General features: G+C 26.5%; 1 protein-coding gene across 1 annotated transcript in view; it reads left to right on the top strand.

Moving 5' to 3' along the window:
* The first annotated feature begins 2,080 nt into the window (after positions 1-2,080).
* The window catches only part of LOC112687413, a 31,408-nt gene continuing 18,850 nt past the window's right edge, over positions 2,081-14,638 (top strand). The window contains exon 1 of the mRNA XM_025560105.1: positions 2,081-2,444. Coding sequence (XP_025415890.1) covers positions 2,394-2,444 — 51 coding nt within the window. The 5' untranslated portion in view covers positions 2,081-2,393. The remainder of the gene's footprint in view (positions 2,445-14,638) is intronic.

Genomic DNA, 14,638 nt, shown 5'->3' with positions numbered 1-14,638 from the left:
TCAAATTTATTCAAACGACGAGATTTATTGTCGCCTTTCAATTCATTAATTATATTCAAATATTTTACATTTGACTAATAAAACGAATTATCATCTCGTTTTTCAGACAACAATTTCTCAAATAAATTATAAAACTCCAGTTTTGTTTTCATTTTATTAAAAATGCAATCTAAAACACTTAACAGTTTAACACTAATAACACTGTACTTGCAATTATCACGTGTGAAAACTGAAAGCAGACTAACAACAGATCGATGCACGACGTCGTATTTTGTATAGCGTATATAAAATTATAACAAACAATGTCGTACAATTAAGATAAATATTAAACCCATATACCGATATATAGTTCACTTTATCGGTAAGATAACTGACTAACTCGGTTATAAGTCAAGATAAGATATTATACTCTGGAAGTCCGACGTTTTATTATTGTATAGAATACCAATAAAAACTCTATAGTCTATTTAATATACAACTTTTAACATTATCCAATATTGACTGGTTAAGGTTAACATTAACCGGATAATGTTGATAATCCCTGCCTATAAATGAAAAATTACACATTAGCCATAATACGAGTAGATGGCTAATATCGACTTTAGCCGAATAATGTCAACATTATCCAAATGTTAACATTACCGTAACATATACAACAATCTCTTAGTAGTGAAGGGGTGGGGCGTAAACTCATAAAATAGTTTTAAAAGGGGCGCAGACCTCAAAAGGTTGAGAACCCATGAATTACACCATCAATTTCATAAAATATCGTATTAAATCAAAAATTGTAAACAGTGACGAAGCAGTATTCTTGTTAGGTTTTCTATAAGTAGAAAAACAACTGTAAAACGCGTTAAATCGTTAAATATATTTTTCTGAGAATTATGAAAGGTTTATTGTTCAAATTAAAATAAAAATGAATACAAATATTTAATTTTATAAATTAATCGAAAACTTAAAATTTATCAGAAAACCTATTACTTATACAATATTTTTCGTTTATGCAAAAATTATGCACTCTGCATTTCTACTATGCACTTTCGCATTACTATTTGTTTACGTTATATATATATTTCAATTATACTTTCTCCAACGCATAAGCATAATATAATTGAATCAAATCTTCTCGATAATAATTTTTAAATAATTATTTAATGATCTATTATTTTTTTCCCGATCATGATTATTTTAACTTACATAATAAATACACACATACATGAATTATTTACTTTATTAATGTATATAATTTTGAAAGATTCAGTGAATAACATGAATAACAAAAAAATTAACTATATTAACTATATTGTTTGTGGAATATATAATAGGTACGCTTTTCTAATTTACATATGTAACTTGTACATCAGTCATTCATTGATTAAATAAACATATTTGAAAATAATTCTCAGGTTTTTTATGTCATAAAAATTGAGATACTTCGTTAATTTGGTACATTTATTTTTCTAACTGCGAAACACACCTTAATTAGTAATCAATCTCTTTAGGGCATAATTAAGTATAATTTATTAATTATTATATATTATTAATTATATATTTATTAATATAATAATATATTACATATTTAAATAAATAAATATTTATTAGTTATTAATGAATAATAATATATATATTATTTATTATATATTTATTAATTATTAAATATAATTATTAAATATTATAATATTTAGAATTTTTACAATTTATTATTTATAATTTTCCACCCTACATAGGTATTGGTTTTTAAACACATGCTAATCAGGTATATAACTCATTGTTATGATGATCATTATTATTATTATTAGTTATGGGAATTAATAATAAATAAAAATAATAATCAATACTAATAAAAATTGTATATTATCAGGGACGGTATTATATATTTTAATTGTCAGCATTCAAATACAAACGAAATGAAAAAAAAAAGTAAATAATAATCGTACTTGTATAGGATTATGTGTTATACATATACTCATTGTATAGTTACATACATTATGGCGCATGCGCTCGCAATGCACCTCTACACCTCTTCTTGTTCCAAGGTTCTACTGGTACCCCGCACTTCACACTACGCTCACCTGTTGGCGTTGCGTGTCGCGTTAGTTTCGTTTTTCGGTTGTCCTCAGTGTTTCACGGCAGCTCGTTGCTATTCGTCTTGTGCCTTCCGTTTGCTTAACAGGTATTGCACGGTAATCTTGTTAAGTTCAGTTTAATGTTTGTCTGTTAAACGCGACGCAAATAATGCGTTTATACACTCGTAAAACGCGTGCAATGGAAATTGTTTACTTCGATCAGAATATTATTATGTAAACGTTGTGCAGAGTACTTGAATTCACCCGGACGCATTGCGGGCGCATAAAGAAAATAACAGTTCGTTAAAGTCTCCGCCGACGCGCGCCATGCAGCCGACGTCGGTTTATCTGATCTTGTTGATCGGATTCTGCGTATCGGTGAGTCATATAATTATCATGTATTCATTACCACTTATTGCAAATTCAAAAATCCCAGAAACACCCTGGTATTATAGTGGTATTGCTATGATTCGGCGGCAGTATTATCCGTTTTCTGTACTTATCCATTTACTATTTAGGTATACAAAATATCGTGACTCATTTTCTATGTATGTATAGTTATATATTCGTGTACAATTTTATTATATATGTGTATAAGTTATTTATACTAAAATAACTGGTTAAATATAAGAATATTAAACATTATGCTGTAATATGTGCCATCCGAAACTAGATTATTTCCTCCTTAATTGTTATCCACCAATATTTAACATTATCCAGATGCATATGGGTAATATCTAAATACCATTATCTATAAAAATAATTAAACGATTTAAGTCATACAAAAATTCTTTTATTTCTTCTCTTATTTAATAATATTTAATAATATCGATCTTATTTAATAATATCATAGATTATGGAATAATTTTAATAATAATAGAGTAGAATTATTATTAAGAATTATTTAGTCAATGGTAATGTAATTCATGGATGACATGACTATTTTTACTCAATACTGAAGATGGTTGAATACTTTTCCCGAGAATGGTGGGACCCCTATCAATAGTTAATACCAAGATATATTTTATGGTCTAATCTAAAAATTCTTCAAAATTTTTATTTTTATATTTTTTTAATTTTCATGAACTTATTACTGAATGCGATGTTTTACAAAAATATTTTTCTGGTCTTAAAAATCAAAATAAACTTAATTGGGATAAACGAAAAAATAATACTTTAATTTAAAGTTAATTTGTAAGTAAATAAGTTAATTTATTAGTAATGAAATAATTTAAATAAATAAGTTAATTTAACTTAACTTTTACTTAACTTTTAACTTATTTACTCCTAGGCTTTAAAACAAGATATAAATACAAAGTACTACAAGTTGGTATCTTCACTACTTATAAATTTAAGTCGGTAATTACGGTAGATTATTACAGACTGTCTCTATCGAGCATACAATACTGTATGCAACCGCATGCATATCAATTTGCAATCAATATAAATTTTAAAATAATATAAAAATACACACAACTGTGTACAATATTTATATTATTGAAAATATTTTACTTACCACGTACTAGCAGTCACCTCTATACAACTACCTAACATATCAATATTCATTAAAAATTATAATTTCAAAATATTGTATTATTATTTTAAATAGTTTTAAATTTTTAATTTACCTATGGCTAATGTTATTTAGTCATTAGCTGATAACGGTTGGATAATGCTGGTTTAAATGGCTGATGTGAAGATTATCCATTGGTTTTTGTTGGCTGAAGTCCGACATTTTGACGTTATCCAAAAGCATTGTCTAAACTTAAGATTAGCCGGCTAATCTTAATATTAGCCAACCTTCGGACACTAGCCGTAACATAAATAAACTCAAAATTTAAACGTAATTTAAGATCTGATATTGAAAAAATGTATGACCTCCGACTCGCCACACTCAATTTTTAGAACATTTAACTTAGGATGAAGTAGTTATTTACACAGTATAACACTTTAATTAGTAATAATTTATACAAATATTTTTCTTCGTATTTTTTTTTTAGAAAATAATGTTAAAAAACTGATAAACTTAACATATTTTTAAAAGTTAGAAATGACAAGAGAAAAATGGTTCTGTATAACTATTTTAAAAGATATCAATATAGTATATAACTATAACTATATTTAACGTTGGATCTTTCTAGTAGTGTAAATTATTCAAAATATTTAATTTCCTTTTATTGAGGTTTAGTTTATCAATAAAACAGAATTCCAAACAATAACAATAATTTGTAAGTTTAATCGCAATAATTTGTTTTTAGTAAAAATTAATTACTTACAATAGATAAATCTTATAATCTTATAAGATCTTATAAGTTTTTAATATTTAGAAATTCTCGATCGCAAAAGATATTATTAATATTTTTTTATTGAGGTGAACAATTTTTACATAGAAATTTAAAATATCATTTATTTTTCAAATTAAGTTTTAACATTAATCAAAAACAATCTGACCATTTTTCTTATTTTATTTTTTTGGAAATTTTACACTTCTTCATTTTTATCAAAAACTTATCTTAAAATCATATCTAAAGTCAACAAAAATAATATTTGATTTATACAACTACTATCTGTTATCAACAAAATCATCTAACAAGTTTAACTGCTGAAGATTTATAATTCTCAAATTACGAAACTACAGTATTTCATGGTTACATCATTACATTTGACGATGTATTGGAACATTATAATATACGTGGTTAAAAATAAAAATCTAACTTTATCTAATAAAATGAAAGAGGCATTCTTATTTAAACAAAAACTTGAAAATGTTTATTACAGTATTGTGCTTAGAATGTACATGATTTAATATAAAATATTTTATATGATCACGCTTATTACGAGGTATTACCATAAATTAGACTAAATTAATTAAATTTTAAATTCCTTAAATCATATAAAGATACTTTAAATGTAGTAGTTAACCATTTATTATAATATTAAAATGTATTACAAAAGTTATTTTTTTCAAAAATTATATTTTCATTTAATGTATTTATTATGATGTTAGCATACAATAAAAATATTGGGCTCATATTAAAGAAGTAAAATTTCTGGATTAAAATTAAATTTAAATGGATTCTGTAATCTTCACAAATTTTCGTATAAAAGCATATCTATATATCATGACAGTTTTATTTAATCTAAAATTATGAACTTTGTAGAAAAATTCTATGCACACTTAAAATATGTTAATATACGAAAAAACAAAAAAAAATACGTAAACAAACTGACAATTATTGTTTCCAAGTTCTTATACTTGAATATGTTTACTTTAAAATTATTACTATCTTCTTTATGATACTATTTTGAATTTTTACTCTTTATTTACACAATTATCAAAAATATGTCATATTCAAAAAAATGTAAGTTCATGCTTTTGATTTCAAAAGGTGAGAACACAAGAATAGTTTAAAATCATTCAAATTTTACGAAATTCCACAAAATTATTTATTCGTTTTATATATTCAAAATGTTATTTATTGAGCATTGCAAATTATACTCCTGTACAGTGGCGTACATTCAATCTTGCTCTGAGGAGAGTTTAACAAAAATAATCGTTGTCTTTTTTTTTTCGTTGCACAGATAAATAAGATAAATAATTGCCATAAATAGATATTATTTTATACAACTTTTTTACTAATTTACAGTTTACTTTAACATTACAGTAAATTAATAGCTATTGGAATATAAAAACAGCATAGTTAACAAATCTTTTCAAACACCTATCAATATAATTATTTAATTATCATAATATTTGTATAGTTGTATATTTTAAGTTCAAAGCATAATAATGAAACTACGAATATATTACACGTCATCAATAATAAACTATTTTTTTTTTGGCCCTAGAGGGAGTTTGAACTCAGAAACCCCCCCTTTCCCCGTATGTACGCCATTGCTTATGTATAAAAATTGAATGATCTATTTAGAATTTTGAAGGAAGCTTTATTCTTAACCTTCCTAGATATTGATTGCTAATAATTGTATCGTATAAGTACTATATCTACAATTGTACAAAATAAATAAATATAAGTTACCGAAATTAATGAATTAAATTATATAACAAATAAAATAACTATTTATAATATTTAATTATTTATTTATTAATACCTACTCAAATCTTTTGTTTTTAATTGTATAAATAAAAAGATACATAACTAACTCTATGTTATATACTCGTATGTATACACTAGTATTTAATTAACAAATGTCTTGTGTTCAAAATCATCTTCCGTAAAAAAAACTATTTTAATGATATGCTATTTTTATATTTCTATACAAATATTATTTACGTAATAAGGTATTCTTGTTAATATTATAATTTTTATTTTAATTGTATTATACACAAATGATTACCCGTAAAAAAAATATGTATTCAATATTGTAAGAATTGTAATTATAATTGTACTAATAAACTATAATTGTAATAATTGCCAGACGTTTTGGCGGTACTTGTACTTTTTTTCTATCAGTTGACTTATAATTGACAGCTGCTTGATCGTTGATGTTCCAGTTTGGAATTCGCATTGATACTTTCCAAGGTTTTCTTCCACGTTAGTCGATTTAATAGAATCTTCGTAAATACCATATATGCCGAGTTCAAAAGAAATTTTCTTCTATAGTTTTCGCACTCAGTTTTATCGTCTTTTTTATGTAGAGGTATGATTATAGCCTCATTCCAGGTTTTTGGTAGGTGCTCTTCTTTCCATATCTTCTGACATAGATTAAACATGAAATAATGATTTTCTTTTCCACCGTACTTGATGAGTTCACTTGGTATTTCATCTGTTTCTACTGAGTTCCCAATGAGTACTTATTTTATAATTTTAATTATGTCGTAGATCCATAACTATTGCTTTTGTAAGAAAATACGCTGTGTAGTAGAAATGATTGAAACTCATTGAAAGTATAATATTCGATGTGCATTTAGAATATATATATATATATATATATATGTGTGTGTGTGGGGGGAGGGTTCGAATTTTTCTACGTATTTAATATCATTGTATATCGTAGTATAATAAACATTCCATCACTCTTGATAGATTCCAATCTAATCACATGGTCAAACATGATTTCTTTGAAAGCCATTAAAAGGTAAAAAGAAAAATTAATGAAAATAAACAAAAACCAGGCGTGGCTAAATGATTTGATAAAAATAAATGAACTATTTTTTTTTCGACGAAGATTTCGCGTGTGTTTACGTGTAATATCACATGTCATGTTACCCATTTCAAGATCTAGATTGAAAAAAAAAATTTATCGACAAGTGTCAACAATCGTAATTACGTGAGCACGTACGTTGTATCTACATCCTAACAAAACATACATTATGTCACATAGTAATAATTATGACCGTCAACACAATTATTACTGATTCAAAATTTCATGCAGAAAACAGGAAACTGCATATGTCGGAAACAGCGCATTACCTCATATACCTGTATCTATGAACATATATGCAGGTAAACATTCGAGATATTTACATATATTTTATGCGTACAGCATACGATATGTGAAAAAATCCCAAACTTGTTTAACTTGCATCATCACACGTATAAATATCGTATTTACTATCACGTCACACCAAAAAAAAAAAAAAAAAAAATGCAACAAAAAAAACGATCATTTACGACTGGAGAAAAAAAATCCTTTCTCCCTGGGCGATGACATGACATCTAAATATAATATTTCTCACCTATGTACTCGTACTGTGTGTATTTTATGATTCACAATTTCTATGTAGTTTAAAATATTAAACGTATAATCAACATAATAGTACGTCATACATAATATAGACATACACATAATAATAATTATTATTTTAATAGGCCTAATAACAACATCTAATAGCAAATAAAACAAAAATATAAATTGTTCTAATAAAATAGCATTTGTACAATTGTACAACAATAATAAATACAAATTATTTAATGTTCTATTTCACTGGTGTCAAATTAATGTAGAAATATTCGAAGATTGAATCGCGTCTTATATTGGAGCTTCAATTTTTGTTGAAATAAATGAAAAAATATATTAAGGAAAAGATTGATATTAGTTGAATTCTTATATCTAAACGTTGGACTAAATATTATTTATCTACGTCAAGCATATTTAAGATATTTTTCAAGGGTCTTAGATAATTTTCCCTTTCTTACCGATTAACCAGCCTAAAGCTATAATATATATAAAACTTATAATAACATTTAATTATCTATATTTCTTGTTTTTTATAAAATTTAACTAATACATAATTTGCTTAAGTTGTAAGTCAATTTTCTTAAATCGTGCCAAAGCATTAAGTGTCTATTAAATAAATAGTATTTGGTGTGTGCAAATGCGTGTCATGTTGGAGAATTAATTATTAACTTGTTAATATAATGAAAAATAAATATTCAAAAATATTTAAGTAAATCAATGTATAACTAAAATTAAATATAAATTAACATAATAATTTGAATAAAGAAAAAATAGTGTCATACGGTTAGAATAATTTGAGCTTGGTCTGGAAAAAACTTTAAATTAGCTTTCTGGATTTAAAAAAGTCGTCAAAGAACTTATAGAATTAAAATTATTTTTTTAGAATAGTGAGTTGTAAATGTTGTGATAAATTTAATTAAATTTGTAAATATTGAGTAATAATATAACAAGCAAAATTCATTTATTCAAAAAATTTCCGTTTCTTTTTTTTTAACGAAATTAAGAATATATTACTTTATTAGTGGTATACTTGATATCTACTATTTCTTCACAATTTTCTAGTTACATAAAATTTAAAAGTGAGGTGAGAGATATTCTTCGATAATAATGACATTTCCTAATTATCTACCAGTAAATTCAATTCCGAAGTGCCTGATAGGGAATTAAGTTAACCAACCAATTGAGTCATACCTACATATATGAAAAAGCTTGTATGAGGTTAGGTTATTAATAATTAAAAACTACTACTCAATAAACATGTAAATGATACTGAAAAAATGCACTGACTGTATATAATTTGTACATGCAATATATTCAATAACGGAGGCTTCACTGTCCCTTAAGGGGCAGCGAACGGTTGTGAACGTTTTACCTTTTTTATAACACCGATTGTAAACGAATATCGATTATCCAAGAATTAATTTTTTTAGTCGAAAAACGAACGATTGAGAACGTTTTTATAGGCTATGTTGCCAAATTTTTCTAAACATATAAAAATTTCTGAATTTTATTTTATTTAAGGAACTAATGAATTTTTTTTTTTTTTTATTAAAATCTACTCGATATTTCTAATATTGTTATATTATAATTACGTTACAAACTCAAATAAAACGATTCGTAATATGTGCTTAATTAAAAAATGTTTTTTGATACAAATATTAATAAAATAACATAATAATGTATAATTTATAAAATGCTGTATAGAACTGAAAAAAAATTAATAATAAAATTGCAAAATAATAGTTTTGAATAATACTGCACATTTATACGAATCAAGTTAGTTTTACATCAAACTAATATAAGTTTAGGAAAAATATTATAGTTAAATATATTAGTTAGAATAAATATTCTACATCATATCTACTTTATCGCCTTGACTAATTGTAGAAAACCATTGTTGTTAACAGTGGCTATTTTTTTAATTTTTTGTGAGGGGAGGGTTCTTTTACATTATCTTAAAATATATGAAGACAAAAAAAAGTTAAACCCATTAATAATTTATTACTTTAAGTCTTAAAATGCAATTCTTACACTAACAAAAAAAACATAACATAACATTTTAATTTCAAGATAAAATACATAAAAGATAATATATCACAACCTAAGCTCGTGACCTGTGAGAGTGGGTCCCAGAACCCTGGACCTCCCCTCCGTAAAACCGCAACTGATTGTTAATCTTATTATTATTGATTATTAGAAAATAAAACAAAATTTGGATAAATAATATTAAATTAATTTATCGGTGCGTTACGATAACGAAAAAAAAGTACACCATAACAGTATAGTGGTGGTGCGGCATGCAGGTTTTATCATGTTCTAATCATGTTCTAATTTTATTGTGGTACCATATGTACCGCCATTGCACCACATCTCACCATCTCACTGCTTTTGTATGTACCGAGCCTAACACCAAATCTGACAACACCACACGAAAAAAGCCAGGTAACAAAGTTCGCAATCGTGTTGCGGGAAAAGGTTCGTTCACAATCATCTATTAAGCTACCTCTGCATATAATACCTTTAATAACATACAACTTACAATTAATTGATTAATAAAATATTTATTTTAATGTACGTAAATTATATTCAATTATTCATCGCTATTAAAATAATTACTTTTCCCTTTATTCCGCGTGACAGAGGTAATGCTAAAAATGTTTTATAAAATACTAAATAGCTAATAACTATAATAACCATTGACTACTGTAATATGTTTCAGCTGTTAACGAATGCATATTTATAAGTTATAAAACAAAAATATAATATTATTGTTTAATCATATTATGTACTTGATTAAGTGTATAATTATATAATGTAATTAGTACGAAAAGTCGAACGTGGGAAAATGTATATTAATTGATTAACACACTTTTTGAGAATTATATGAAATTAAATTGCTTAGGTATAATATTTTTTTTAGGTAAAACCTATTTCAAATCACGATTGAAATATTATTTTTATGATTCGAAGTTATACTTTCCGCAAGTTATAGGTGCACACGTACGTGTAAGTACACCTAAAAACTTTTTCTATAAATATTATTTAATATAATTTTGCTGGCCCATGCGCAATGGGGGGAGGAGTTGTGGGTTCTAACTCCCTCCCCCTATAAAGGATCTTTTTACATATTTCTTTTACTAAGAATATACCTAGTCCTCATTCTTGAAAAATTAAACTGACTTGAAAATTCATATACTGTTGTCTATTTTTGTTTTAACAGTGCCAATTTTCTCGATTTGACGCCTTTTTCTATTTGATTATCGGACATTTTCTACATACTGTAGACCAGCGGTTCCTAAACTTTTACAATCATGGAACCCTTAAAAAAATATTTGTGTTTTGAGGAACCCTAATGTCTTTAATTCCAATTCAACTCTAATTTTTCAAAAAAAAAAAAAGAAAAGGAAAACCAATACTCTAAAAATTGTTTTTAATGATACCGTTAATATTGTTAATGATTAGTCTTCAATACAATTTTTTTTTAATAATATAAAATAATATTTTACAGTGTAGACTATCGTTTTAAATGTAGCCATCGATAAAACACATTTTCACTGACAAGTCAGCTGTTCATGCTGTTCTTACATTTGTTGACATTTATTGATTTTTGATCATGGATATTTCAACTTGTATTTTTTCTTTTATTGATTTTTTACCTAACACAACATATATAATTTCGAACCGCTCCTTCGGACGATTCCTGCGAACTGATTCCTGTCATTAGTTATAAATATTGTGTTTCTGTACAACTCTGCTCATTGTTCGCAATTTACGGACGATAATCGACCGTGTAAATTACCGCAGTGACGTAACGATGCTGATGTCAATATATAGTGTAGTGGCTTGCCATCGCATAACCTTATATCTGCCGCATGCATCCGCACATAATAATATAACGTTTGAATTCCGCGTTTAAGAGAGATGACGCAGTAATTTTCGTACGGTTCTCCGAGATATATTGTACAAACGTCACGGCTTCGGTAACGTGTAAAATAATAAATGTGAGTGTGTTCGACTATAGTTCGGGTACACAGCGGCGGTGGACAAATAACATAATAATAATAATAATAATATGGAATGCCCCCACGGGACACGCGATGGCGGACAGAGGAGAAATGCCGCAGCGCGTGTTGCATAATGAGTGAAATGAATGTATGCCAACGAGCGCGCACTGCAGATGGTTCTTATGAGTAAAAATCTTCATGCGTGTGCGCGCGTGCAAGTGTGTGTGTGTGTGTGTGTGTGTGTGTGTGTGTGTGTGTGTGTGTGTACGTTGCGCACACGCACATATTACACGACGTGTGTCGCGTTTAATGTACACACGTACCTACTTACGTATACGTATTGCAACAATACCAATAAGAACGCATTAATAATATAATGATACGGTTCGTTGCGTTATAACCTGCGCATTGGTCTCGGGCCCGTGGTAAAAAACAAAAACCAAAAGAGACGGAGAAATGAATATCCTATCCGTCAAAACATCTATGCGTACAGAAATACGACTATATCGAATGATCGGACCCGGGGGTGTCCGGTACCGTCTTGACTCGGTGTGGCTTGTACAGTGTTAACGTATTTTCAATACATGGGCGTGCGTGTGCAGGGGGATGTCTAAAATATTTTTGGGCCCTACCTTAACAAGATATGTCGAATGTTCAATAAATTATGATGTAAGAATAATTAAATAAACATGACGTTAATTATTTATTAAATATTGCGGTGTATTAGTCCCATTGAATACGATTTCTTTGAATCTCATCGTATCATATATTTATCTTCAATAGCTTCAATAATTTATGAATAGAACTTTTTCAGTCAATTGTAGCAGTTATACTGTTATAAGAAGCTTTTGCACAAACATTTAGAAAATTTAATTACATTTTTCCATTACGAAACATCATTTATTTTTTACCAAATAATTTATAACAGATTACACTTAATTTTACCAACATTGGTTAAATTATGGGCTCCTTACTCTTAGACTTAAATTTTATCTTGTATTATTATAATCATATATTGGTATACATTTTTATAATATATAGGTACCTACGATTTTGTAAATAAAATATTACGACACCTGCACGCATTAGGGTGATGCGACGTATGACGGTGTCGATGGCGGACCCGTGACGTCGAATAAAGGAAACATGAAAACAAAATTAAGACTCATATGTATGTGATGTAGAGACTTCATATAATAACATTTCTCTTCAAAATAAAAATAGATCCATTGAGAGCCTTTATACATCGTTTTATTTGTTTATATTATATTTTAAACAACCATTAGCATTATTACTTGATATACATATTTTCAAATTTTTTGTGAGGGAGGGAGCTGCTAAGTTTTTCTAAAAAATAAATGATTATATAATATTATAAAAATACATATACAATAATGGTATGAATTAATAATTATATTATTATATTAATATTATAAATACAAATGAAGAGTTATTTACACCACATGATATAAATTAATGTTCTCTTCTCTATACCTTTATAGCAAGTAATTTATAGCTTTTGAAAATTTTTTTTTCTGGAGGATCGAAACCCGGAACCCCCCTCCCCTTGAAAATATAACACTGTAGTTTTAAATTTTATTATGAAAATATACACACTGTATTACTTGAAAATTATTCGATTCACCGTTCTTATATAAATTTAAATTTAAATATATTTTCGTTAAATATAGAATATTTTATTTATCCTAGATCATCGATCAAATACATTTTTTAATTATTTTATAGAAAGTTGCATTTTTTAAATCATAAAATTTTAATTTACAAACTGCGATTCAATTAATGGGTGGTAGTTTCTTTTATGAATAGCTTATTTACACAATAATTTGAGGCACATGTGTGGGTCTAAACTCTAATGACCATGGAAGTAGGAAATATCACCACAATATGCATTATTCCACAATCAGGCTAATCAAATGTATCAATTGTATGAAGGCCAACGTTTTAATGAAACATCATTGTTGTAGTAGGTAAATGTCAATACAAACATCGTTTTATTTATACATTACCATATTAATTCGTGTTTAGAAAATAAACTATTTTAAATTAATGTTAGACACTCGATTTTAAATTAAATAAATTGTGTACTTTTATTTAGATTGGTTATTAATTTACAGCCTAAGAACATTAAAAATAATACAGATTTGTTAATAATATTAAACAAACATTATTGTGTGAAGAAAAAATATATATTCTAATTTTTCATACATAAATACATTTCATACATTCTAATTTACATACATAAATAAATTATTGCACCGATATCATTATATTTCAATGTCTGAATCGTTTATAACTTTATTTTTCCCGATTCTTTGATCTTTGTAATCGTTAAGGCTTAACTATAAATAAGATAGTTTCATATAAAAATCGTTAATTAAAATATATTTTTAAATATGTTTGACTAAGATTTACTATCTAACTTATCATATCTTATGATTTTAAAATTTATGTAATGTTCTTTATTCATTTTTAAGTAATAAGCGATTCCAAGAAGGTTTTTAATCCAGAAATATATGTTTAATATAGAGAACATTTTTCTGGATTCTACGAAACATTCGTATCATTACTAACTCTAAAAATGTACATATTTTAAAAATGGAGGAATATAAATCAATTCTGACTATATGTTTGGTTGTTATTCGTAAAGTAGTTTTGTTTTACATACAGCTTCTTATAAATTCGACAAGACAGTTCATTTTCACATGATTTTTTTATACTAATAATTTAAATTTAAAATATATGTTTTTCTTTTTTATAGCATCTGATTATGTATTCTGTGTGAAAATAATATTATAATTTGGTGAAAATAAATTACATCAATATCTACTTAATAAAATCACATTATTT

This window comes from Sipha flava, unplaced genomic scaffold, assembly GCF_003268045.1.
Source record: "Sipha flava isolate LNK unplaced genomic scaffold, YSA_version1 34_pilon_pilon, whole genome shotgun sequence".
NCBI lineage: Eukaryota > Metazoa > Arthropoda > Insecta > Hemiptera > Aphididae > Sipha > Sipha flava.
This window is presented reverse-complemented; position numbering and strand designations above follow the sequence as displayed.